Here is a 27,883-nt window from a genome sequence, read left to right on the forward strand (position 1 = left end):
CGAAATAATTTTAAATTAAAAGTGGCCCGTTGCTTCGAAAGGTTGCTCACCACTGCTTTAAGCAATATTTAAGTTTCACTGGAAAAATTTTGGTACAATTGATTCAAAAATGGCAGATTTGATAAAAATCATTATGCCAACCTTTTATCCTTTAATAAAATTTCCTCCATATTTGTCATTTTTGTCATTTTGTCATTTTTGTCATTTTTGTCATTTTTGTCATTTTTGTCATTTTTGTCATTTTTGTCATTTTTGTCATTTTTGTCATTTTTGTCATTTTTGTCATTTTTGTCATTTTTGTCATTTTTGTCATTTTTGTCATTTTTGTCATTTTTGTCATTTTTGTCATTTTTGTCATTTTTGTCATTTTTGTCATTTTTGTCATTTTTGTCATTTTTGTCATTTTTGTCATTTTTGTCATTTTTGTCATTTTTTTCATTTTTGTCATTTTTGTCATTTTTGTCATTTTTGTCATTTTTGTCATTTTTGTCATTTTTGTCATTTTTGTCATTTTTGTCATTTTTGTCATTTTTGTCATTTTTGTCATTTTTGTCATTTTTGTCATTTTTGTCATTTTTGTCATTTTTGTCATTTTTGTCATTTTTGTCATTTTTGTCATTTTTGTCATTTTTGTCATTTTTGTCATTTTTGTCATTTTTGTCATTTTTGTCATTTTTGTCATTTTTGTCATTTTTGTCATTTTTGTCATTTTTGTCATTTTTGTCATTTTTGTCATTTTTGTCATTTTTGTCATTTTTGTCATTTTTGTCATTTTTGTCATTTTTGTCATTTTTGTCATTTTTGTCATTTTTGTCATTTTTGTCATTTTTGTCATTTTTGTCATTTTTGTCATTTTTGTCATTTTTGTCATTTTTGTCATTTTTGTCATTTTTGTCATTTTTGTCATTTTTGTCATTTTTGTCATTTTTGTCATTTTTGTCATTTTTGTCATTTTTGTCATTTTTGTCATTTTTGTCATTTTTGTCATTTTTGTCATTTTTGTCATTTTTGTCATTTTTGTCATTTTTGTCATTTTTGGCATTTTTGTCATTTTTGTCAATTTTTTCACAGGAATTCACACTAATACACAAATACACAAACATCACCAGAAATCGTCAAGCAGATTCTATAGGTATATCTAAGACCCATAATTAATGATCTTAAATCGACCGATTACTATACCTTTCTGTAAAAAAAAGCAAAACAGATGTTGAATTTCCAAACACTTCTTTAAAATGTGACTCTCCCCTGTATCATAATAACACTGGAAATGAATTGTCATCGAATGCAATAAAAGTACACAACGAATTTCGTACGAATTTTTTCATTTTATTTATAACACTTGACTGCTTCACATGTTTCTTCAAGCAACTTTCTTGCTCTATTTACAGAATAAGATTACATTTAATATGTACAAAAATTTTCGCATCGTTCCACGACTACCACGACCTTTGCTCTCAAAGTTGGTTTGTTTTGATTCTCTCTTTTTTGTTAGTCAATTGAATTTATCAATGCTTTCAGCTGGTATGTGATCTCTCTGATTTATGTTAGTTACAGTGGTTTGACAAATCTCAAGTGATGGTAACTTCGTTGCTTCGAAAAGCTCTAACTTCGTTCGTTGTTGATTGTTTTTGTTTTTTTTTTGCATTAAATACATAAATTTATAATTTTATTTTTGTATGAAAATATACAAAAATAAATTACAAATCATTGGATGGCAGTTTTGTTTTCTTGATTAAATCAGAAGGAAGAGGAGAATTACTTCACTTTCGCTGCCGCTCGGTGAGACTGTTTGCAAACTTTAAAGTTGAACGATCAAAAACTAGACCTTGTACCGTTAACGCGCTGTGCGTGTTGGTGTTACTTGCGGCAATGCGACGCGCCACCGAGTTAATTTATCACATCGCAGCAGAAGCACACTGACGCAGATTTTCCAGCATCTTTCCCGAGTTTTTTTTTTTTGTTGCTTTATGCCCAGGTGAAAACTCTCCAAAGCCGTTCCGCTTCTTGGTGGTTTCCGGACTTGGCAGTTGGCAGTCGACCTACGCGATCGCTCGCGCAGGGGTTCATAAAAAAAAGTTTTTCTGCGCAGCCCGCCTCCCATACGCGTGAGCTCTAGCTAGATGATGCTAGTGCAAATTGGACAAAGATTTCAACGCTGCACAGCGATGAACCCGGTTTCCCTTTCAATTGGCAGCAAGCAAGTTTTGCTCGGACGCCTACCAGGGCACTTTTCACGGAATTATTTCACCGCGTACTGTATACGTAACACACCTGTTTTTTTTTCTTTCTTGAACCGGAATGGTTTTGGTTTTCACTCGGCTCGGTTGGGATCATTTTCACCTAGAGGAATTCGAGTGGGATGCGGGTTCCTATTAGCGAAGCTAGCGGACAATAAACCGAAACTTCTAGCGTGTGGGCATTTTTCCCAAATGGTTCCAACTAACCTTTTGTCAATCAACAACCACACATTAAGGAACTTGTGATGCTGTCTAAACGGTCAGCTGAGAGTTAATTGTATGACATTATAGTAGTGAGAAGCTCCCATCAATTGCCACCGGACAATGGACAATACTCTCTGGGGGGACTTTCGGGCCAATTTGAAATGACCCGTTAGGTGTTGAAATCTTAAGAAACTTTGTTCGTTTGTCGGTAACTCTAAACTCTCAGCGCGAATTCACGATTGCTTTTGTCGAATTGCAGTGAATTTATGACCATGGGATAACAACTTAATGCCGTTGGTTAGTTGTTGGTGCCTTAAGATCGGTTCAAATGTTCCTTCGCTGAAAGAAACGGTGTTGATTTGTCACGTTTTCTTGGTAAGTTTAATCGATCGCTTCATTTGCTTGCGAGAAACATCTGCATTACGGCAGACTGCGTGGCACCCGGCTTAATTAGGCCCCCCGGGATGATGTAAGATGCCGTCGGAGGGCCTTCCTCAATATGGGAAACATTGCTTCGGAAAGTAGTTCAGTGTGCTTCTCCATCAATCAATAGACCTATCTTCTTTGGGCGAGCTGCTGGAAATAACTCCAAAATGACAAGGGGGTGTAGCGAATTGAAAGAGCAAAACATTACATTCTCTCGCTGCTACCCTTTGGAAGTGGGTTGGCTGGTGTATGAGATAATAGGCCATCTGATATGGAAAAGTATTTACATAAAGGCCTTTTTTGTGCAGCAAATGCGTGGAAATGTTTTGCCTAATGCCGTTCATCGCCGAAAGAAGATGATCTTGCAGATTGCGCTGCTGAATGATGCTGTGAGGCCTATACGCGTTATTAAGGTTCATTTTTATGGCGTCTGGAAGTAACTGCGAAAAAATGATAGATATGCTCTTTCTCAGTTTCTTTGGGACGAAAATGGGTGGAGAAATTCACTGGGATCGGTAAGTCGAGAAAGAGTACTAGTTAATAGAGGTACGCGGTTTTGAGTTTGGTGCAGTTCGGTGCGTGATTTACATAACTCGAAAGATGATCCCTTGCGCTTATGCTTCCTCGAACCAAACACCAGACAGCACCACTTCACAGAAAGTAGAAGGAATAGTAGAGGAGCTTAACCAGTTACGAGATACGAAACTAATTAAATTTAAAAACACCTAAAGCACTATAATACAAGACTAATGCCATCCGTGGCTGACTGGGACGCAGACCTTCTCCCAAACAGGCTTCCACACCTTCTTCCATGCGGGCACTTGAATTTCCTTCCAGGCTGGGACCTTGATTTCTTTCCACTCTTCCTTCCACTCGAGCTTCTTCTCGGTAGCCCACTCCTGTTTCTTCTCAATGCGCCAGATTTCGACCTTCTCCTCATGCCAAGCTTCTTCCTTCTTTTTCACCCAGATCTGCTGCTTCTCCTTGCGCCAGGTCTGGACCCATTCTTCCTTCCATTCGAGCTTCTTCTCGGTCTTCCACTCCTCCTTCTTGACGGTCTTCCAGATCTTCTTCCACACTGGCTTCCAGACCATCTTCTTCTTCCAGAGATCGTGGCTCGTGTATTCCCAACCGTGCTCATCCTTGCCCAGATACTTCTCGCCAGGAATTCCGACCTTCACCGTATCCGGTACCCAAATTTGCTTCCAATCCGGCACCTGCACTTCCTTCCACACTGGAACCTGAACTTCCTTCCAGACCGGCTTGTTCACCTTCTTCCAGTCGGGTACGTCAACCTCTTTCCAGGCCGGAATTTCCGTCTCCTTCCAGTAGGGCTTCTTGATGATCTTCCAGTCGGGGACCTTGACTTCGCGCCAGATTGGGACCTCGATCTTCTTCCAGACCGGAATCTGCTCCTTCTTCCATTCGGACTTCCACACCTCGACCTTCTTGTTCTCCCAGACCTTCTTCCAGTCCTCCTTCCAGGTCAGCTTCTTCTCCCACACGCACTTCGGCTCATGGTGGTGCTCTTCGTGGCCCTTCTTGAAGAAGAATGGCGCAGGACTACGCTTCTCGCGGACAGCTTCTACTTGCGACTGGTCTTCTCCGTCCGCTCGTGCTAGTGTGGCACAGAGGCAGCCAAGTATTAACTGTAAAAGTGAGAATAAAGTAAGAAAAAATTAGGTATTTTCGCCTTTCGCATTTTAAGTGCCTGGGAATGCGCAACTTATTTTACTATTTATGCGTAAAAAAATGAGCAGAAGTAAAAACGGAACCCGGATTCATACTTATCTTTTCTGTTATGTATCAAAACCCCATAACTGCTTTAAAACAAATAGAAAAAAAGATGTTTAACTCGTGAAAACCTACAATTTGATTTAATTTGCTTATCATGAATGCCGTTTAGCTCACGTTTTTCTTATACAGGTTGCTAACAGTCCAATCGTAATTTATCGTAGTTACCTACTTATTGTTATCAACGGTCTACATGGTTCTTAGCAGTAGGGGAGAGCGGGGATACTTGATCGTCTTTTCTTATTTTCACCATATCTTTTTGGAAAAATTTAGCAACTCGCCGTCTTTGACATTTTCTGACAGCTTGTAACTTCAAGTTTCTATGCTCCAAAAATTAGAACGATACTTGAACCCATTGATGAACTAGAAGCATTTTCGTGGGAGTAAAAAAATGCGCTTTTTCTGAAGTTAGGGGAGACTTGATCCCCTATTGAAGGTGACTTGATCTTTTATTCAGGAAGCCCTAATTCTTGTATAAAAATCAAACAAAACCCCAAGATAGAATGTTAATTGACTATTTTAGTCATGCTTGTTCTCATTTCACAATTTATAGCAGACATAAGAAGAAAATTCTATAACTTTGTCTCAACGCTAATAACATTGCATACTTAAAGGCGCTATTTTTTATACTTTAGAGAAAATTAATTATTTTGCTCTTTTCTTCAGACAATTGGTTGATAAATATTAGTTTTTGGATAAATATTAGTAATTTCGTAATCAGCAATCATAACGATCAATTCAGAAGAAGAATATGCCGTTTGGAAGGGGGATCAATTGTACCCAACTCTAGGGGATCAATTGTACCCATAATCAACATTTTAGAAAACTTTTTCTGAAAAAAGTTGAGAGTTTTCCATTGCTTTGAAAATATGGCATTATGAAATTCATTTTACGCTCGAACGGTTGATACATTGGAACAAATATTTTTTTCATAATTTTCCCATGTAAGGAACATTTTAAAGTGATGAAAAAAGATCTTCAAGTTACATTTTGTGAAATTTTTCAAACAAAGTTCAATTACTCAAACGATTATTTTGTTAAAAAATTTTGAACTACAAGCATTGTTAGTTTGCTCATTTTGGCATATTTTTCTAGAACATTTGATCTTTGTAAGACATTCCAGTTTCGAGATATAGCTAAGGAATCAAGAATCCCCAGGGATCAAGTATCCTCATTCTCCCCTACATAACAGGATAGGAAATAATGAGATCTTATTCAGAAGAATATGAAAGCTAACCCATATTGACTTCTGTCCCGGGACCACTGATGATTTGGAGCACTGCTTTTTCGAATGCGTATTTCGAAGTTTATATGGACGTATCAAAAGAGGATATTTGCCAGCGTTGATAGAAGGGCTTTGGATCTACAAAAATCAGAATGGATTTTCCAAGCCTTTCAAAGGTTTCGAAGAAACACTAAGAATTTATTTGTTAAACAATTTGCTTTATTATTATGTTATCTAACAGAAACTTCTAAACTAGATCAAAATGTAGATAATTATAAATTTAATATATGTACAATGTAATAAAACCTAGACTATAAAAAAAAATGTCGTAGTTAAACCTGGCGAATTTATTAGAAACTTTTTGGTTTCATAGATTTCATTTTATTTCGACACAGAATGCTTGTTCCAAATCATAGATTTATGAACAATGTTACATAAATCACAAATCTTTTAATGTTTCATATAGGTATCTTATTTTTGAAATTTGAAGCCACGATACTTTTTTTAAGCTTCGATGAGTAGCGTTGATCAGGGCCTTAGTAAAGAACCGTATTTCAATCCCAGGAATTTTACAAAACTTATACTTGGGAAGACTTATGAATAGTGGTGGTAAATGTCCAACTCGTTAATGCAGCTACAAATAGAAACGAAACTAGTTGAGTTTAAAATTTGATATGGAACTAAGATCGCAAGCTTGATATTCTGATGTTCTACTCTTCAATGAACTTCAAGTCAAATCAGTCAAAAAATTGCATCAGTTTCAGATGGAAAATTTAATTTTTTAGCAACCAACATCATTTCATTTTTTTTCTAAATTCTGTTTTCTTCAGAAATAATTTTCTTCAGAATAATTTGGGATTTATCTGAAAAAAGATTATAAGTTCATCCAATAAACGTTAATATTATTACAGCTTGAAATATAAAAAAACCAATAGGTTTGTCTGCAAAATTTCAACCTGTGATTAGTTTATTGAGAAAATGTTGGTCACAAATAAGTGTCAGGCACAGATGTTTATTTGTGTATCACAATTCACTAAAACGTTATCTCTAGTACAAATTTGAATTTTCGATTTAAAAACACTGATGAAAAAGTAAATTTATTTTTTTGAAAAAAAAAACAGAATATTTTGAAATTCACTACCACTTCACTATGTACATTATCCAAATAATTTTTCAAACCTTCAAAGATAGGGAAACTGGGTACAAAAGGCACCACTATCTTTAATTCACAAAAAAAAACATTTTCCAACATTTCTTAAAATGCCAGTCGTTTCAATTTCCATTTTTTGCGTTTATTAACTACTCACAAGAATTTCGGAACATCTGGCAGCACTGGAATACCGTCAACTGGGGACACTTTTCAACTTCAATGGCTTCTAAAAAAAACTCACGTTCAAAGATAATCTTACCCTTTATGTATCATAAGTTTTAAGCTTAGTGGGACATCAAACTGACGTATTCAGAAAAATTATGGGTTTCTTTAGTTATTTTTATTTTTTTCAAACATGCGATTTTCACTAAATTTAGAAAAAAGGAAACATGCAACAAACTTTGATTTTAATGAAAAATCTAATGAAAACGTATGTGAATGTATAGTTTTTGATAAATTTTTGATGCCATAAAAGCCATAACGCATAAAAACACCAATTGCAGTAGATTCTGGTTCTGTTGAAACTATTTTTTACCCTTTTTCTGATCATAAGGATGTTGCATACATTTAGGAGTAAAAAATACAACAAAAATACTTCTAGTTGAAATCATAAAAACAAATGCTTCAATGAATGAACTTTCATTGTTCACAAATGCGTGATGCAAAACAATCATATTCGAGCATATGGAAACGAGATTTACAAACTGTCTCTTTGATTAGCATTTTGTTGCATCTTACCCAGGCAGGTAACCAAATTAAAAAAAATATGTATTTTTTTAAAAATTGGTAATTATTCGAAAAATATTTTAACACCAAAAGTTTTGGAATAGGATCAATAAACCAGTAAAAAATTTGTAAGTTATATCATTAAGCCATTCCGTCATACTCGGTAATGTTCTTTACCGCATCGAAAAATGTTAAAATTTGTACGTTCATTGATGGGTTTTTTGAATTTTGGATTAAAATGAAAACTTTAGAATACAAGCTTACGTTATAAAAAATTAAAATTTTATCAGTTGTTGCATAGTGCCCCTTTGACGGTACGTTTACCAATGGACATGGTAAACACTTTCGGAAGCACTTAATCAATAAGACATGTTTTAAATTTTAATCGGTTCGTTTGCGCACACATATGCGCACTTTGTCCCACAAAAAACGAAAATCATACTTAAGAAAGCTTTGAAAAATATAACGATTAAGACGTATATGATACATTTTAGTGTTCCTGTTAGTATATTTCTTGTGAAAAACTTTCCCTTGTTTTTTCAAAGGTATCGACGAATATACCGGGTTCCATTCTTTATTTACGAGTTATGAATGATTCTTCTTAAAGTGGGCATTTTATCCCGAGTTTCCCCGAGTTATTGAATAAATTTAATTGAGTTTTTTGGTGTGGGGGAGTATGTCAGGCAATTCGAAGGTTTTAAAAATAAATTTAAAAAATTAAAAAACCGTTTAGAAAATTTATCCTTGATTTTCTGAAAACACAGTTTTTTCCGCAAACATTGACTATAATTTTAGTTTTAATTTCATCATTTGATTGTCTCGATTGATCGTCTCGTCGATTGATAGTCTCTGATAACACTAGAAATTTATTCCTGAAACTGAATCTTGTTCGTTATTTGAAATTTACAACACTGGATTTGAATTATGATTCAAAATCTTGAATATAAATCTGAGTTTAAATTCTGACTTCTGAATTTTGAAACTGATATCCAAATCTAAATTTTAAATCCAATCATAAAAGTTAAAACCCTCTGAGATTCAGATAAAAGACTTGTGAGCTTAACTTTGTATAATAAATCTATAATTTTAATTCTTTTATCCTTAAAACTCAATTTGAAATTTTTATCATTGTAACAAAAAAGGAATTAAAACCTAACTTTTAAGGCTGAATTTTTCATTTAAATTTATTAAATCCTTTCATCTTCCGGATTGAAAGTCGGAAAAAAAGATTTTTAGATCTATTTATTTCACCTTAGCTTTTATATACCTATATTTATTAGAAATACATAGAAATATATATTTTTTTATTTTCTTTACCTTGTGTAACAGATTTTTTTTTGTTTCGATTATAGTCGTTTTACCATCTTTATGGCATTCGCGACTTTATCAACGTTACAGTTGGCGGATTGTTATTGAAAAACTTATCCGGTACAATTGTGTTCGATGTTTACTCTTGTGCTCGAACTCGCGGAGATCGGCTCAGGAGACAACAGACTAGCCAACTGAGCTATATCACAAGCCCGTAACAGAATTATATTATGAAAAAACTTAATAAATTCTTGTTCTTATTTCTTCATTTTATTTTGATTTTTCTGCATTTCATTTTGATCCAAAAAAATAATCTGAAGTTCAAATCTGGATGCACAATTAACGTTTAAGACATTGAAATAAGCGTCTCAGTCTAAAAATTACGTGTTAAGTTCAATGAAATTTTTAGAAAGTAGTAGTTCTTACTAAGTTCTAAATTTCAAAATTCCTCATGTCAACCAACTTTTTAAATGTTAGCGATTGATCAAAATGTTTAAGATCACGGAAGCTTCGAAGCTCAGATACGGTTTCAATGTGTTAGTTCTTATTTTTGAGTAAAGGTAAGATAAATAATTTATTCATGAATTTTCAATAACTTAACAATGCGACATAACTAGTGTTTGTAAACGATGGGAAATGGTTGAAAAATGAACTTCCACTCGGACTCGTTCTTTAAACCCTTCTAAACTTTTATTCTGATTCCCTCGGTTTTTCCGCGGAAATGTCATCATGGCGAAGAAATCGAAACAAAAACTGCTCGAAAAGTTTTATAACACTGGTCTGGATGGAATTTTGTCTTTTAATTAATTTCCATTGATTTCACCGTGTTACAAACCCTAGTTATATTTCGTTTTTAAGTTATTGACGAAACAAGATTTTTCACGTCCATTTTCACGGGAACTGTAAATGAGCCCAAGGTTGCGAAAAAAATCTGTGTTTTGCGAAAATAAATTCTGACTTTTTGTGATTTTACCCAAAAAATCTGTGATGAAAACAGCATCAATTTTTTTGAAAAGTCATGAAAAATTGAGTTTTTTTTTAAATTTTACTTTAGAATCAACATCCCAGCTTATCATGTTTTTACAATACAGAGAAAAAAATTTCAAAATTTATGTTGACATAAAAATTTTAATTTTGGAAATACATCCTAAATTTAGAAAATCTGTTGTTCAATATTTTCAAAATTCTGTGTTCTGTGACACAGAATCTGTGATAAAAATTTGCTAAAAAAATCTGTGAAATTATTGATTTTTCTGTGGTTTCGGCAACCTTGAATGAGCTTTTATGACAGTGGATTTCAAAGTGGTTTTTATCGCATAACTTTACAAATTTAAATAACAGAATGTAATGTTCTGACTTATTGGCTATCTCACCTCAACGTACTGAGATATTTACCTACATACTGAGTTGTTGGAGTCTTAGCACAATTTGAAGTACTGTCTTAGTGGTAGTCCCAAAGGTCACAACTCCACTCATCGTAGTTGCTGGCTGTCACAACTTAATTTAGTGATTTGTTGGCTATCCCAGCAGTTCCAGAATCAGTGGATTCAGTTCAACTCAAAATAGGTACTCGCTTCTTGGCCATTCAGCTTAACTAAACTCATAGTGGTTGAAATTGCCTTGCAGTTGAGCTTTCACATTCGCATCGCAAAAGGGAAAAAATCAACAAGTGACTTTTAATTTTCCCCTTATCCCCTTTTAGCGCATATTAGATCCTAACCTAGCTTTCCCAGAATTCAATTCATAACTGGAGATAGCATTCAAACTTTTATTCAAACATGCACAAATGCGCATCCACCCCCCGAGACAAGAACAATTTGATCAGTTTAGTCGATAAGATACATCTCCGGTGCGGTAAACGTCTTCTAAACAACCTCATCTGGCAGTTACTCGTCATTTGAACGATGCCATGTCAGAGAGAGCTGATCTTTCGTGTCTTATTTTTCATTGTAAGGTTTAAGGTCCAACACATTTCGATTCAGTTTTCATACTGATTTCATGAATCAATTTTCACGAATGCAGTAAGATTGTACACGCAAATTGTATAGGCAAACATGTGGTCTATGAAGTGAGTCGAATTCGAGGGTTAAAATAAACCTTATTGATGTTATTATTAAGGTGGTAAAGCTTTTTGTTCCAATTTTTGGTGATCTTCAAAGGCGTTTTCAATTTGATGGAACATAAGCATTTGTCAACTTAAGTTTAATCCTTTTAAATCACCTCAATGGGCACAATTAATCAAGCATCTCATATCGCTTCCAGCTATCCGGTTGCATAAAGTCATTATCGAGCAAACAACAATCATCCATTATAGGGGCGTAAGTATTTATTATTGATCCTCAGCCGGGTGACAGCGCGCTCAGCCGCCCCGATAAGTGTTGATGGTTACGATCCATCACTATCATCAGCGAGACCAAAACGGAACCTCCACTCTGCCCTGGCCGGGACTAATTAATCGATTGGTTTGGTTTGGTGGTCAATCGCGATAAATGTGAAGGTATCCTTTCAAACACGATCAACTCATTAAATTAGCATAATCACTGCCTCGAGGGGTGAGAGATTTGAACGCGGTAGAGCAGAGCAATGCGTCTCTGCTGGCTGCCCATCTGGTCATTTTTATGCTGCAAGCTTGAATACTGCCATGTTCGGTAGGGTTACGTTATGCACGAAGAAACTTTTTTTTAAAAGTTTCTCGCTAAATAGGTACAGAAAATTGTACAGAGATCAAAGCTGTCTTCGGTTGAGTCAACGTTCTGATAAAAAGTTCATCGACCTTGAGCCAGATTGCGGTTGAATCACCCATAGCCAAAAAAAGAACGGACTGATCAAAAACCCTACGCACAGGACCCGCAAAAAGTTAGATTTGGATTAAAATTTTTCTTAGATCTGAGAGAACATCAGTGCTTTGCGTATAACTGAACCAGAAAAACTACAGCCACCCTACCGTTAAGTCGATGATGACGACCTACTGAAGGCAATCACACCTTATGGGCGCCCATGTTGAACAAACGCACAAACCTGTTACCATTAGCATAAACGAAGTGTGCCCAAGATTCCCACTTTCCATCATTCTTTCTCCACCGCCGGCTGCTGTCCTTTTTATGCGCTACACCTAAGCTGAACATCGGTCACAATCGATGCGTGAAACTGCTACCGTTTTCGAGCGCTAGGCTCTTCCTCGATCATAAATAACCGAAAATCGAATTCCAATCCGATTATAAATATCTATGAACGAGCGATACCAACTGCCGACAAACGTGAGGTGATCATAATTTTGACCATCATGGAGAAGAAAGAAGGTAGAGATGATTTTTATTGTGTCTTGATAACTTTTTGAAGCGCCTAGCTTAGGGTCGGATCGGAGCTAAGTGGGTAATTTGGAACTTTTCTGGGCTTTTATGAAGGAAGGTTCTCTGAGAATTTCCGACTTTTCTTGAAGTTAAATCTAAAAGTTTATTCATCTTAATCAGCTCATGTGCATATTGGAAATTATACAAGATAATAAATCAGGAAACCTCTAGTGAAAATCGTTTAAAATTCAAGTTTCCTGCCAATCGTTTCAAAAATTCAAACTTTACTTCTTACAAATGAAATTTCTTGAGAAGAAAAATATACATTTTTGTTTATTTTTACCTTCTTTTTGTTAAAAATGAAAATTATTATGAAAAAAATTTAAAATTTTAGTATTTTGATATACGTTTTTGAAAAAAAAAATAGCAAACAGTATTAAGATCTGAATTGAATTGTTTGTGAAATATAATTAATTCTTACTCTGACCAATTATGTATACCATCAATTGGAGGGTTCTTCAATGACGCATTAAACAAGATTCGTTATTTTCTGTTGCTTTGGAAGAACGAACCATTTATTTTTATAATTCAGACCTCTAGATCTCAATTGTTCTCAATTTGTGGTAGTTCGTTCAAGAACTCCTTGCTCAGTCGCTAGTTATGCGCTGATAATGTCCTGAGAATGTTATATCAATGATAATTACTGAAATGCGCGATTCTTTCAAATGTGCTGGTGATACATATTAACCAATTTATTCGCAAGCCTCTTAGATGATTAATAATCACCGAAATACCGTTTAAATGCTCGTAAGAAGTACTTGTGTGGCAGAAAGTACGTGGGCGGGCTATTATATCGTATTACTGGATCCGGGGAAGAAGACCTTGAACTGTAGTAAAAGGCTGAGTCAATTTGGTTTTTTTTTGAATTTCTCAAACCCTGAGGTCTAAAAAGCTTCGTTTTGGTTCGAAACTCATCCATGATTTTCTCCAGAACTACTAACTAACGTTTACATGAGCAAATTTTAACTTTTAGGTTTGTATGGGAAAATTTAATATTTTGTACTGAAAAATCAACATGATTTTAGATTCTTCTGTGGAACTGAGCCTGCTAATGGTTTTTGTGACGATTTAAAAATTCTCTGTAGGACATTTTTAGCAATACAATTTTGTCGAGAACCGTTATTTCGTATCTAATTTGGCAAAAAAAAGTTATTAGCTGTTTAACAGGACTGGAGTTACTATTTTGACATTTGAAAACAATAAATTTAATTGACATTACTGCTGGGGGCCTAGCGAGGTATTGCATGAGTGCTTTTCATGCAATACTTTGCGAAGCACCAGAAGTGATGTCAATTGAATTTATTGATTTTCAATGCCAAAATACAAACCACTGTTAAACAGCTAAAGTACCGGAGCGTTTTCTTTTATTTAGTGTAGCTCCTCTAGTTGCCTTACCGAGAAACTTATGAACATCGTTTTGATCGCAAAGGTTTATTAATTTAGTGGTGAAAATTTCGCCAGGATTGGTACATGCGTTGATACATCCAAGATGGAATTCTGCAAAACCACGTTGAAACCCCAACATGGACAGGGGGAAATGATCGCCAAGGCTCTAAAGTCTCAAACTCTCGAAATTGACTGTGAATACCATTCTTAAACGTAACTAGGCGGCAACATTGACGGTAGATATTTTCAAACAAACCGAACTTTGAAGTGGTAAATTTAACTGAAAACTAGGTACTTCAAAGATCATTAGGGCGGCCCGGAAAAATCCTGGGCTCTCTCTCCGTAATTAGGCAAAAAGGAAAATCCAGCACATAACACAGTTCGTCAATTCTGTATGCGTCAAAGAGAACAGTCGTTTCATGTCGGCAAACAACCCAACAGAGCGCTGAAAAAAAAAAGTGGTTGCCAAAACCCTAGCAAGAAACCTATACGACCTAGTACTGACAGAATACAACGGCTGTATATTGATGGACAATAAAACATACGTTGAAATAATGAGAGTTTACGAACACACACATATAGGATCTCAGTGAATCTTCATATTTCTTTGAAGAGATCTAATTTACTCAACTCTAAGGCGTACATCTTTCAAAGAACTATGGCTAGCATCTTACAAATGCTAAAACCACCAGACCTCAGCAAGAGTACTATGTGTGCCGTGATCGGGATTCGATATGAAGAACTCTGGCTTAGAAGACGATAGCGTTATATATCCTCTAGGCCACGGCCGATGGCTTAAGATTTGATATTTTACCTTGATAACTGCAAACACGCGTAAGGGAAATACTCCAGGTAGGTTCAAATTTGTTTTCGCGGATATGTTTGCCGGCAAGTTGATTATTTTACAACCCATATGTATAGCTGCCATTACATCCGGGATATATTGGAATGATACCAGCAGAATAATATTGATGTTTTTGTAAAAAGTATTATTCCACTTAATTGTCCAAAGTTTCGTTCCAACGAAAGCTAGTCCATAGTAAACTGAAAAGTTAGAAAATTCATATTAGCAACAATTTTTTTTTGTATTTTTCTCTTAAATTTGAAAAAAAAAAATCTTACAAAATATATTTTTTCCAACTTTGAACGTTATTTACTCATACAGAAAACGGAAACTGTACGCGACCTGATACAAGCTTGGACATCGACATTTTAGAGCGCAAGTGAAAATGGATTGGGAACACGCTGCTAAGAGATGAACACGAGATTCGCAGGGAATTGCTCGACCGAAATCCAGGCATCGAAGTGAAGGCAGGTCCGGAAGCTCGTTGCGGCGTAGTTTAGCCGCTGAAATCCGCACAGTCGACGAGGAACTTGGTTTGCATCAAATAAAAACTCTGACTCCAGATCGCCTCCAGTGGAGGGAGATATTTTATTCCGGCACTTGTCCGACGCATACAATCGACGTCGGATGATTAAAATCCGTAGAAAGAAGTGGACACCATCTACGTGGATTTCGCCAAAGCTTTCGATTGATCCTGATTAAACACGCCCAGCGGCTTTGACGTAGTGGTTAGAATTAAAGTCATCTAAGCCAATGTTTATGAGATCGAATCCCGACCACTTTTATACATTGTAGGCTCTTCCTGTGCGTTGGTGGTTTTAACATTTTCAAGATGCTGGTCATCTTATTTTCGAAAGATGTACGCTTAGTGTTAAAGAGACAAGATCTCTTCAAAGAAACTGTGTTTTACTAAAATCCTATTTGCGGGACTACGTTTTTCATAAAACAAATTATGAGATTCCTTACTTGGCTCAAGTTTTACTTCAAGATTGCATTCTTCAGATTCAATTGCATTCTTCAGTTGTCTATACAAACGATTTAAAGACGCTAAGTAAAAATGAAAATGAATAGACCGCTTGTCAATATATCAGGGTCTCTATATGCTTAAGCTCTGATCATTAGGATATTATAGAGACACAATTAAGAAAAAATTACAATCTAACGATCACCATCTCATATCTCTTCATCTCAAATATTCAATCTATTTGAAAAATCTTGGAAAAAGTACTCGTATTTCTGGTAGAAAAATTTAAGAGTTAGGAGTCATTTCCACTCACAAGGTACTCCATTTTCTGTTCGTTTTTTGAGGCTTAGAGTACAACCACTTATCCCACTGACATGACACTTAGAACAAAAATTCGACCATTTTCAGGTTAATTTTTTGTCAAATTTTGCAGGTTCACAATACCGACGGTAGATGGCGAACCTGCAAAATTTGACGAAAAAAGCCCTGTAGGAAAAAGGCTCCTGTTTAGCCTGATTTTATCGTAGAAATTGCCTACCCTTTTTTTTAAATTGGGTTGCACTTCCTAACTGGGATAGCATTTCTTCAAATCGATTGATGCGCACTCTGGAATCGATATTGCGTACTGTTGGAAAAATTATCCGATAAACGAAATCGAGTGTCCAGTCAGTATGGTCAGTGGTACAACATTCAATTTGGAGCCCAAACCCATACTTGAGTCTGCGCAAAAGCGATTCTTGAACCCTTTTCACTTATAGGGGGTCCCGTTATGTCTATTAGCACGATTTTGATCAATGTTCCGAAAATCACTGAATTCTCATGAGCGGTGCTGAATCGTTTTCAACAGCGAATGTAAAGATTTGATTGTCAGCGCTGCTCTGAAAATCAATGAAATAAGATTTGGAAGAGAGGCGTTCCTCCTGGAATTCTCAACTGAGTTAGAAGCTACCTGATTTTCAGTTTCTTGTTTCACTCAATCACTTTTCTTGCCCACTCACTAACTCACTCAATCACTGATCGATGATCGAATGCTGTCTGCCTGATTTATCATGAATTTTTTTTTGTTTATTTGTGACACTTTACCAACGTTTTGTTTTATCATGAATGTTTGTTGCTGTTGTTGTGGAGGAACAAAATAGCCATTCAATCACTCAGGCAGTATGTATGAATGTGTCTGCCGGTATGGCAGAGAGTACGCAGACAGTATGAACCGATGCAAGGCAGCATCAGTTGAATTTGAGTGAGTGAGTGAGTGGCTTTTCGAATTGGATCATTTATCAAAGTATTTCAAACACTTCTGATACACCAGGTAGTGAGAATGAGTGATCGATTTTTATGCGAATAAGCTCTCCCTTTTAAAACTTGTTTACATTGAATTAGCATTGTCACTCGGCCGACTCTCAGCGAACTACATGCAGCAGCATTTGGCTTTGATTTTTTCCAACTGGAAATGTTTCATGAGAGTTTCTTCCTAGTGATTTTCGGAGCACTGATTTTGATACAATCCTGCTCATTCCGGATGAAGTTTAAACAGATGATTTCCGTAGTGTGTTGTTGTTAATAGTTCAACTTAGAACTCTGTATATCGTGAGCTACAGTTTTTAAAATTTTCGTGAAAATGAGAAGCGTTTTTCCGGAAAAGCGCGAAAATATCGTTCCTCCGCATTGTTGTTCCTCCACAACATGTCACTTAATCAGATATCGAAAATAGAAGAAGTAAGCAGTGTAGGGTGCAAAATGCGATTCGGAAGTATGAAGAGAGAAAAGTAGCATCGTGGACAAAAAAAAATCTGGGCAAAAACCGGGTCCGGTGGACAAAATTTTGGACCGGAAGTCATGCGTGCCTACGCCAGTAAGAAGACTCCCTCAATTCGCTATGTGGTCAAAAAGTGGGATCTCCTCTTAGCACCGTCCATCGTACCCTGAAATAAATCTCAGTGGTTTTTCTGTTGATACTGGGTTTTTCAACATAACCCCTATTGGTTTACGATATGTAAAATGCGTTGGCTGATTATATTCGACATTTTATCTGGAAATATTGATAGAGCTAGCCTCATCGAAACTTTCTCGTGAAACGCTCCCTCTCATTCTCTACAGAGCTTGAAGTCAATAATTGATTGCACAGTGAAATTGTTCAAACATGAATTGTGGTAAGCATAGATTAAGTCATCACGAATATCCTGCACACTGATATTTAGTTATGAAAACATTTGATCCATAAATATCAATAGACGCTAATGCTTATAGAGAGCCTGTGTTCCAAGTTTATCTCACTTTTGGAAAAGAGTTAGCGCCTATTGACATTCACAGAAAATGTGAACCTCTTCTTTTAAAATTCTTTAAACAAAAACAACTTCAGTGTTAAATTTGATCGAGATTTACCCGTGATCGTTTGATGAGTCACTTCAAAGCAAATGGAGATTTAAAAATTTCTTCCAAACGACCTAATAAAACCCGAAACGCACAAATTTGCGCTTCTCTTCGATATTTTATGATGCTCGGGTAGCCTCGATTGGTAGCAGCAGCCGCGAGGAGCAGAAGACACGTGCCATAAATCTCTCACATTAGGCGGGCGAAACCAAGTGTTGGTCAGGAGCCAATCCGTGCTGTTGTTATTGGTTGGCATGGCACGTTCCGCGCTTCACAAATTATGAACACCATCCGCGTCATAAAGCATCTCGTTGCAATGGCAGCTTAGGTGGGCGGTTCTGATGGAAGAGTTTGACGTGTGTCAAACTCTGGCATCGCTCATCAATAGACTGCAGCAGGAAAAGCGGTAGGCGGAAGTGCATGGTGCCATAATTGAACACACCGCCAGGTAAACAAGATGGAAAATCGACAGGTTCGCGGAGATACCGCTGCCGTCGTCGGTCACTTACTTAGTCGGAGTTGATGAGTGGGCTCGCTCGCTCGTTCAGAACGCATATTACCGGGCCTAGGTATTCACAGCATCCAATCAATCGCTCCATAGGCGTGTAGACTTATTTATTGAGTAACATTATAGCGCCAGTAAATTACGCATTATGGAAAACAGTGTCTACTAAATCTTCGGCTTTGTTTTTTTTCCTTGGAGGTTCAGATTGATTTTTTTCGAATTAAGCAGAATGCAAATTGAAATTTTAATTCTTCGAAAGACATCGACCAAAATTAAGAAAAATAAGCATCATATCAATTTTTGGGGTAAAACGTTGCCAACTGAATATTTCATGGGTGGTCTAATACACCAGAACGTTGGAGGTGTGAAGACTAGTGATTTAACTTCGAAGAGAGATTTGAATTTACTTTAGATTATAATTCGATTCGTGTATTATTGCTGATGAAGATGTTATCACCTTCAATAAATTTGAGATTCTTTTCTTTAATTCTTGAATTTAAGTTTGTGTAGGATAAATTTGGTTCCATAGACTCTTTCATATTTTCTTAACATCGCCGCCTATGCCTGATTGTTTGAAACCCACTTTATTACTATGACGAAGATGATGATGATAGTTTTTCCTAGCAGCTCGCTCATCAATCATCTCGGTTGAAGTTTTGCATTGGCAAGAAACGACACAAGAAGAAAGGTTTGTTTTGTTGCGGGTGTAGGTCCTACATGACCCGGGCATTTTCTTCGACCAGTTCAGCATGAATGAGGCAATGCTATGTTTAGCGATGGAAATTTAATGCTGCTGACCGTTGGCCTTGGGTTGTCAATTTTCTGCGAAGCTTTGAGGTGGTAGCTCGTTCGTTCCTCGTCCGACTAGGAATAGGGTGCGCTTAGCTTTCTGATGAACGTCTTGTCATCGAACGAAAAAAAGATGCAAACAATCTTGAGTCAGTTGATTAGACGAGCCCAATCGAAGGTCGAATAAGCCCGTTTGGGAGCGATTGCATCTGAGGTTTGGCCATATGCGCGTTTGGCCCGCCATATTGGGAGACTTGTCGTTAATCTTTTTTGTCTGATTGGATTACATGTCAATGGAACAAAAAGATCCTAACAATAATATAAATGATAAATAAAAGCCAAAAAAAGATCAATATCAACCAGTGTCATAGCCAACATTTAGGCTTTGCCGAACAAACATAAGGAGTTGAGAGTTTTCTCTTTTTTCGGCAATTTTTTTAAATATTGGTTTGTAGCATAAGACTCATATAGAAAATTTGTATTGAAAACAATGCCCATCTGAACAAATTGCCTATTAGTTGCACCTAAATTTTTGAAGTTCATGTTCTCAAGCACTTTCGTAAGCACTTTCTGAATTGACATCCGGAATGACTGCCAGTTCAAAACAGGTTAAACAGTATTCAAGTACACTAAAGCTGATTCTAGGAGGCTTTTTCTAACAATATTCATCTTTTGCTCGCCCAAAGACATCCGGATAGTTGCACCGAAAGCTGCAAGGCTGCAGGTCTCAAAATCAATGTCGGAAAGACCAAATCGATGAGAAAAAACACAGAAAATCCTTGCAAAAAGTTTGAGAAAGTTGAGAGCTTCCAGTATCTTGGTAGCCAAATAACGTCTGATGCTGGAGCCAGAAAGACATAAAAACGCGAATCAGAAAGGCCCAATTTCCGTTTGAGAGTTCCCGGAATATCTGGCGGTCACGTCAAAAATCTCTCTACAAACGAAAATTCTAATCTTCAACTCAAACATCAAATCCGTATTGTTGTTCGGGTGTGAAACTTGATGCACTTATGCGGTAACGATGCGAAAACTGCAGATATATTCCTATGGTATTTTGATGCCCGTTCCGAAACAAAATGATCGTATGTATGTTACAAAAACAGCGTTTACCTAACAAAGTGAAGGCAATATCCATAGATAAATTCCACTTCTTTCTAAAGCGATGAAAACTACACGAATTGGGCGTTATTCGACACATTATCCGTACATACCGGAAGAAAAGCAATAGAGCGCAAGATTCTGCTCTCGCAGTTCAAATCGTAGCCAGCGACAAACAGAGATGCCAACTGCTTTTCAAAAAAAGTTTGGAAGATTTTCAATAAATGTCTGGAAAAAAATAGATCTTTGAACCTTTTATTTTTTTAACGTTAGATAGCAGTATTGCATATGCTCATTACTTGATAAAAAATCGTACATTCTAAACACAACCAATGCCTAAGTCCATTGTGGCAGTAGCGGTAGAACAACGTCTAATGCTTTACTCCCTGTTTTAGCTCAATCTTCGTATAATTCCTCACTTCACAAATACATTTAACCACGAAAATTTACAAGTTTGGCTGTTTTGTAAAACATTTGAAGCTCAAACTCAAAAGTCTGGAATTGTCTACAAGAAATTGCAAAAGTCTGGAAGTCTGAAAACCTTAAAAAAAGTGTCTGTTGGTAGGCCAAAATGTCAAAATCTGGAAGGTTGACATCACTGACGACAATATTTTGTAGTTCTCCTATTAGTCAATATTATTCAAACTTCATCATTCAGAGAGAAAAAGTCAATTTTCTTACTTGAAGCGCACACGGGAGGAATAAATGAGAAAATCATTTCAAAATTTAAAAACATGGCGGACTTCTTATCAAATCCGATTCAAACCGACTTCAGACGACTGTTTATACGATATTTCCACTATTCAGTTGGAATAACGATTCGCAGTATTATTGCTAACAACTTAAGTTGTCATTTCTAATACAATTTCATGTTTGCTGGATAGATCTCAAACGTGGAACTACATCATCGGTATCATGATGGTAATCGAGAATGGAAACGTCAGCGGAGATGGATTGGGTACACGCTGCAATGAGATGAGAACGAGATTTGCAGAGAGGTGCTTGAATCGAATCCAGAAGGACATCGAAGGAGAGGCAGACCATAAACTCGACTGGGACCAAGTGAAGACGTTGACTCCGGATCGTCGACAGTGGAGGTCTTTCACCACAGCTCTATGCGCCGGAGAATCGACGAGGGTTCATTAAGTAAGTGAACAGTCCGTATTCAATAGTTTTTGTAGTTTTTGAAGCTATAAAATCTAGCACCCAAGGAAATAGATTAAAAATGGTTGTCTGGTTTTGATCCGTAAATGCAATTGATCCTGATACACTAAGGTTGTCAGATTGCCTGTTTATATCCGGAATTGTCAAAATATTTCAAACCAAATTTGGGAAAAGTCCGGTCCGGCCCGGTCGCCCGCATTTCATTGGAAAAGCTCGGATTTCGTCCTGTTTTATTCAATTCATTTGCCAAATCAAACCAAAAAAAAAATAAAATTGTTTTCGAACATTTTTTTATTTATGCGTTCTATACCATTTTTATAACAAATCTTGTAAAAATAATCATGAAAGATTTTTTGGCAGCCGAAAATTCGATTTGAATCTGCTAACAAGTTTAGATGGAAAAAATGTCAAGTGTTTTTTTATTTTTATTTTTTTTTTATTATTTCCTGGGTTTTGACAAAATTTGCCCGGATTTTGCCAGGATTTTTGGTCGACAATTTTGAAATCAACTGCCCGGATTTTTAAAGGTTTCAAGATAATATAGTTCGGATTTGTCCGGCCGGATACGTGCTTTAAAAAATCTGGCAACCTTATGATAGAAGGCTATGTATGAATAACAAATAATGTACGACCAATTCAATCATGCATTGACATTCATTGGAAACTTTATGATGGATCATTGAGTATTCGAATAGACAAGTATCTAATCAGAAAAAAAATCAAATGTGGTTTAATCATCTAGTTGAATATTCGAAATCTAATCCAATTCAAAGAAGCAGTGTTTTGCACAACTACTGATAAATCATTTAAAAAAATAAATGCCCACAGGTATATAAGTTTTCATCAACCTTGTATTGTCCTTTTTAACAATCGTCACCTGCTTGAACTGGCAATGCTGAATTAACCTTAATATAAACTGATTAATCATACAAAAGAATGAACAAAAATTCAAAGTGCCAATCTAACGAGTCTCATGGAAGTACCAACTTTGCGAATTTTGATCACAAGCATAGATTTCTTGGCAATGTTAAATCCTATGGATACAAAGATCATTTGCAGAGAAATGTTGACAAAACAATGCGAAAACTATTCCTATTCCTATTTTAAGGTAAATTTTATTTAAAATACTATATGTGTAGGAAAGAATGGTCTTGATCCCATTTTCTTGTTTTCATCATCTTTTTGGAAAATAAATGATAACTAATATTGTTTAACTTTTTAATAGCAAGTAACATTAAGTTACTATGCTCCGAAAATAAGATGATACTAAATTGCAAAGCAAAAATTAGAAGCAGTTTCGTAGAACGAAATAAAGCTTGATTTGATCAGGTTACTTAAAGGAGATTTGATCCTTTACTAAATGAAATTTGCTCCTTTAACGAAGGGATTTTAAGCTTTGTCCAAAAGTAAGCTAAATTAATGGATAAAGAAGTCTGTTGACTATTTTTCAGCCATATTACTTCTAGTGTAATAGTTTAGAACATGAGTGGCCAAACCATAGCCCACATTGTGCCCGCTGTTGTCTTTTTGTGACCCGCGAAGCTCTTTTTGAAATTAACATGCTCTGATAATTGAATATTTTCGAGGCTTATATCGATTGAATGTAATTTAATCTACATCAACTTCATTCGAAATAAAAGTCTGAGAAATCTCCCTAAATTAATGTATGTGATGTAATTTTATAAAAAAAAAGGTAACCGTCACTGAATAAAGGAGTAATTTTTATCAAAATTTTTTAATTCTTATAATTGTACATTATTCGACACAAAATCTGTATTTCCAACGCATTTTCAGCAATTTTTTCCCGATTGTTTTTTGGTAATTTCATACCATTGGTTTTCAAAGTGGTCTCCACAGTTTTTTGGACGTTGAGAGCTTTGAGTGGACTCTAGTTTTGATTTTGAAGAGTTTGGAGGGCCTCAGGAAGGGCCTCAGGAAGGGCCTCAGGAATTAAACTATCGTTTTTACAATTCCACCGAACTATATTTTCATCGTGATTGAAATTATATTTTAGTCGTAGCTCCAACTATTTGAAAAGTTACAAACTTATTCATTTCATTCAAAAATTCTATAAATATAACAACTTTTGTTAATAAATCGAAAATTTTGAACTCTAATAAAGCATAATTTAGTTTTGCTCAACAGAAAAAGAAATAATTAATCTCACAAAGGTGACTTATACTATGGCCTTTTATTTCAAAGTATATAAAGTGTTTCATTTAAAAAAAAAATTAATTTAAAAAATGGTGCAATGATTTTAAGCAACCAAATTCATTTCCATCCTGTTTATGGGTGGTTTTCCTGAGACAGTTGTCAAATTAAAATTTGTAATTATGACTAATTTAAACAAAATCCACCGAAATTTTGAATTTTAGTGTATGTACGAATAAAAATTGGATTTGAGGTTATTAAAAGCAATACATATCATTTATGTTATGTCCAAAGTACATAATTTTGAACAATTTCATCTTGTAGTGTTTTTTAAATTCCTTTCCTTTCCTTCCTTTTTCCTACAAAATTGTTCGAGGAGTACGATGAACTTAAGAACTTTAGAAAATGAGGGGCGATTTGACATTTATGGGATAAATAATGAAGAATTAAAATCCTTTTTAACGAAGGAAAAAACCATGTAGATAATATATAATTGGAGAAATTTTCTTTCAGTATTTATCGCGTTTTAAAATGGTTATTATTTTTGTAAGCTCGAAATGAGCAACAACGAGATTTTGAAAAAAAATGTAAAAAATGCATGGAATAAAAATTACTTACTAAGACGAAGTGTTTTTCTTGAATATTAAAGAAAAATTTGCTGATTGGCCCGCAAGCAAATCTCATTTCCGAAATTTGGTGCACCTGTAAAAAATGTTGGTCACCCATAGTTTATAAGTATAAGAAAAAAATAATTCCAAAAGTATGTTTTCTGCCATAAAATTTTCAAACTTTTTTAAATTTGTTATCGGGTGAAATAAACTGTTCAAAATCACGTACGAATTACAATAAAAATGGGGATTTTTTAACTCTAGGGGCCATTTCACCTTAAAATAGCTTTTTCAAACCTTCTGTAAACAAAATTAAGGTTTACAATTGCTCTGAAAATATGGGGTATGAAGTTCAGATAAATGTTTTGGTTATAGTTTTTGCATGATGAAAACGTTTGAAAATGTTTGGCTCCATTCAGCACATATTTCTACAACATACATCCTTTTAGGAGTATCCAATCTCGAGATACGAGTGAAGAATCAAGTCACCCCAGGGATCAATTTCCAAAATCTTACCCATGTATATAAATGATATAAATTGAACACAAAAAAGTGTTCAAATTAATCAAACAGAATCAAAATTTGCGAATTATTTGAGAAATCTTATTTAAATAACTCCAAAAATGTTCTTTATCATTTAAAAGTGTACTATTCTGTGGCATCAAGCTTATATTCATGTCTTTAAAAAATATAAAAGATAAATTCTTAAAGTTAGAGATTCAAAATTGATAGATTCAACAACAAAATCTATATTCTTATAAAAGTTGGATATTCTTGCTAAGTATGTAACAACATGTTATGAAATTGAGGTCTTTAAAGTAGACAGAGTTAGGACTTTGCATTCTGAGTTCTGATATATAAAATCCCAATTATTGCTCCTCAATTCTGAGTCCTTCTTCTTAATTTCTGATTCCAGATTCTACCTTCTGAATTCAGAATTCTGCATTCTGAAGCTGAATTATGAATCTGCATTCTTTGTTCAGAACTCATCGCATTTTGTGGTTTAATTTGAATTCCAAGACAAAGAGATCAAAAATTTAATCCAGACGTCAGATTCCAAATTTCAAGTTTTACATTTCAGATTCCTGATTTATATTTTTTTATTTCAAAGCCAATTTCGGATTTTAAAGATCAGAAATACAGAATTAAAACCTCATTATTGTGATTCAGGATACATTAAATGTTGTTTTGTAAGAAATTTCCATTTTGAATATTAAACAACAAGCAAAAGGGGTAAACTAAATTTTTTTTGTTTTCTCCGATGACGATTTTTAAAGCTCGTTTGTTGAGCTGTCCATTTAAGTCCTTTTCCCAGAAACAAATGTTCAGAAAGTTTCGATTATCCTGAATTAATTAGTTGCTTTCTGTTTTTCACATCATTGACCCAGTTAATTATATTTTTTTAGAATGAAAAACTTCAATCATGTGTATTGCAATGCTTCATTTTGATTTTTTTTTTCGCACTGTCGAAAGTTCTCGTTTCACTTTATTGATTTTCAACAGCCTGTCAGCAATCACTTCCATTTTCATAAGAATATTACTCGAAATGGTTGAAGAACAAGTTTGTCCAAATCCGTCAGTCGCGAAGTTTCCTAATTGGTTTCTTATGCTCGATCCCACTTGTTGCCATCATACACTGGTTCATTAGCGAATTCCAAATAGCATCACAAATAAGAATGTGCCCCTTTCTGATCAATGTAAGCAGCATCTGATCAACACTATGGCAGTCCGGCTATCTAGAGCCTGATCGAGATCACTTTTCAGAGTATAATTTGATTCTATCACTAGCTAGTGGCATTCTTATCCATCCATTCTAGGACAATTTCAGCATCATTTAAACAGCAATCAACTCAGTCAATGAAAATTGCAGCTCATTCAGCATCTATTTTCCGAAGTAATGTATTCCAGTTCCTTATTTGGCACTTCTAAACACTTCAGCTGATCCCAATAATCCTTTTTTTAAGAAATTTCCCCCCATATACACATCAACACATAAAGTCCTTCGGGAGTCCTTACACTATTCGATAACTTATTGCACTCGATTTTTGGTCCCAAATTACCCCATACAAATGCCCAAGTCATTCCCCCATACAAAAAAAAACCAAAAAGGACACTAACCAGTAGCGCTAACGACCTCATCCTGATGGCCGACGCAGCAGTTTTAGTTAAAAACTAAACGCAAACACAACACACTTTGACCACGCTGGTCTAGATACTGTTAATAAATTGAAGAAGATCATCCGTTTTATACCAGAATTAAGTTTTTCTCTCCAGCCAACGACTAAAGTTGCAGGCAACCCACCGCCACCGAACGGCTTGGCTACTACTTGAACCCTCAGAAATGAACCCCCCGGTTAGTGAGCGTTTACTTAGCCGGAGTTGAGATACCGGGTCGGGTAGTAACTCGCACATGGCGGGCTGCGCTCTAGTAAAAAAAGCGCGCCAAACTACTGCATTCACTCGAGGACTGCTGGTGCTGCGAGATCAACACGAGAGAGCCCAAATCTCGGGGGCGCCAAATGAAAGCACGCGATCGAGCATGCAGGTTCATAGATTTTTTCGCGTGTTCGAAGGTAGATATTTGCAGTTGAAATTCCAAACTTTAGCAATATGGGTCAAACTCGCTAGATTTCGGTAATCAACTCGACCCGGCTGTTGGGCAATGTTACAGGCTACATTTTGACCAGTATTCCCATACCTGCGCTAAACTTGAGGATTTTTGACGTTTATTTCGATGGACATTCAACACCAACATTTAGTTTTCTTTAAAATTTTGCTCTCAAATTTAAAATAAAAGATTTTTATCCAATTTTAGCCTGTAAAATAAGATTCGAATGGTAATCATGAATCTTTGAATTTGTGGATCGTTTTAGACACAAAAAAAGAGAGCAGAGAAAATAATTCCTCTGCAACGGAAATTTTAGTGAATTGTTATTTTTTTTTTTTTTGGAAACATGTGCCAAATTAAGTAAAATTACAGTTGTGAGCAACTAAGTGTCATAGGAGCTCACCTTCACACTTTACACTTTGTTTTGGTTATTATACATCTTGGGTTTATTCATCCCGTAAAACATGTGTAGGTATTATTTGAAAACATATAAAAAACTATGACATATTTTTTTCACCAACAAAATTGCATACTGAATCTTTCTTTTGAATTGTTGTAATTCTAATTGTTGTTGTAATTGTTGTAATTTTAATGATCCAAATTTTGCAGCAAAAAATCTTTTTTTTAGAAAAATTGTTTGGCTACTTTTTTATTATATGTAATATTTTCTATGAAATTAATGGAAATTTGCGAATACCAAATGGCATGATATTATACTAAGCAAAACGATTTTTTTTTATTCTTACAGATTTCCATAAGTTGTGGAAATTATGAATAAATACTATGCGAACTACGCGAGTTTTTCTGTTCAATAAATTTCATATTTCATTTTGATACTTAAAAAAAATTCGAATTAGTAAACAGTTGAGAAGTTGTGTATGATGAAATAGTTTCGCAAATTTGTCTCGTGGATTTTTTAACAAATCATCCAGATCAGATATGAATAAAACAGCTAAAAATGAGTGTTCTTGTA

General features: G+C 35.4%; 1 protein-coding gene across 1 annotated transcript; it reads right to left on the reverse strand.

The window, feature by feature from the left end:
• Window positions 1-1,308: 1,308 nt before the first annotated feature.
• On the reverse strand, window positions 1,309-26,544 carry LOC129747794 (golgin subfamily A member 6-like protein 25). The gene is made up of 2 exons (XM_055742141.1): window positions 26,421-26,544; window positions 1,309-4,519 (listed from the first exon to the last, which is right to left on the reverse strand). The coding sequence occupies exons 1-2, from the start codon at window positions 26,439-26,441 to the stop codon at window positions 3,617-3,619; spliced, it is 924 nt and encodes a 307-aa protein (XP_055598116.1). The 5' UTR covers window positions 26,442-26,544; the 3' UTR covers window positions 1,309-3,616.
• Between the last annotated feature and the right edge of the window lie 1,339 nt (window positions 26,545-27,883).

The sequence above is a fragment of the Uranotaenia lowii genome, chromosome 2 (genome assembly GCF_029784155.1).
Source record: "Uranotaenia lowii strain MFRU-FL chromosome 2, ASM2978415v1, whole genome shotgun sequence".
In the NCBI taxonomy this organism is placed as follows: Eukaryota; Metazoa; Arthropoda; class Insecta; order Diptera; family Culicidae; genus Uranotaenia; species Uranotaenia lowii.

Excerpts from the sequence above, each read along its gene's own strand:
- LOC129747794 (XM_055742141.1), bottom strand. The coding sequence starts at position 26,441 with ATGAGGTCGTTAGCGCTACTG. Across the intron at positions 4,520-26,420 it reads TGAGGTCGTTAGCGCTACTG|TTAATACTTGGCTGCCTCTG; the intron begins GTTAGTGTCCTT and ends TCACTTTTACAG.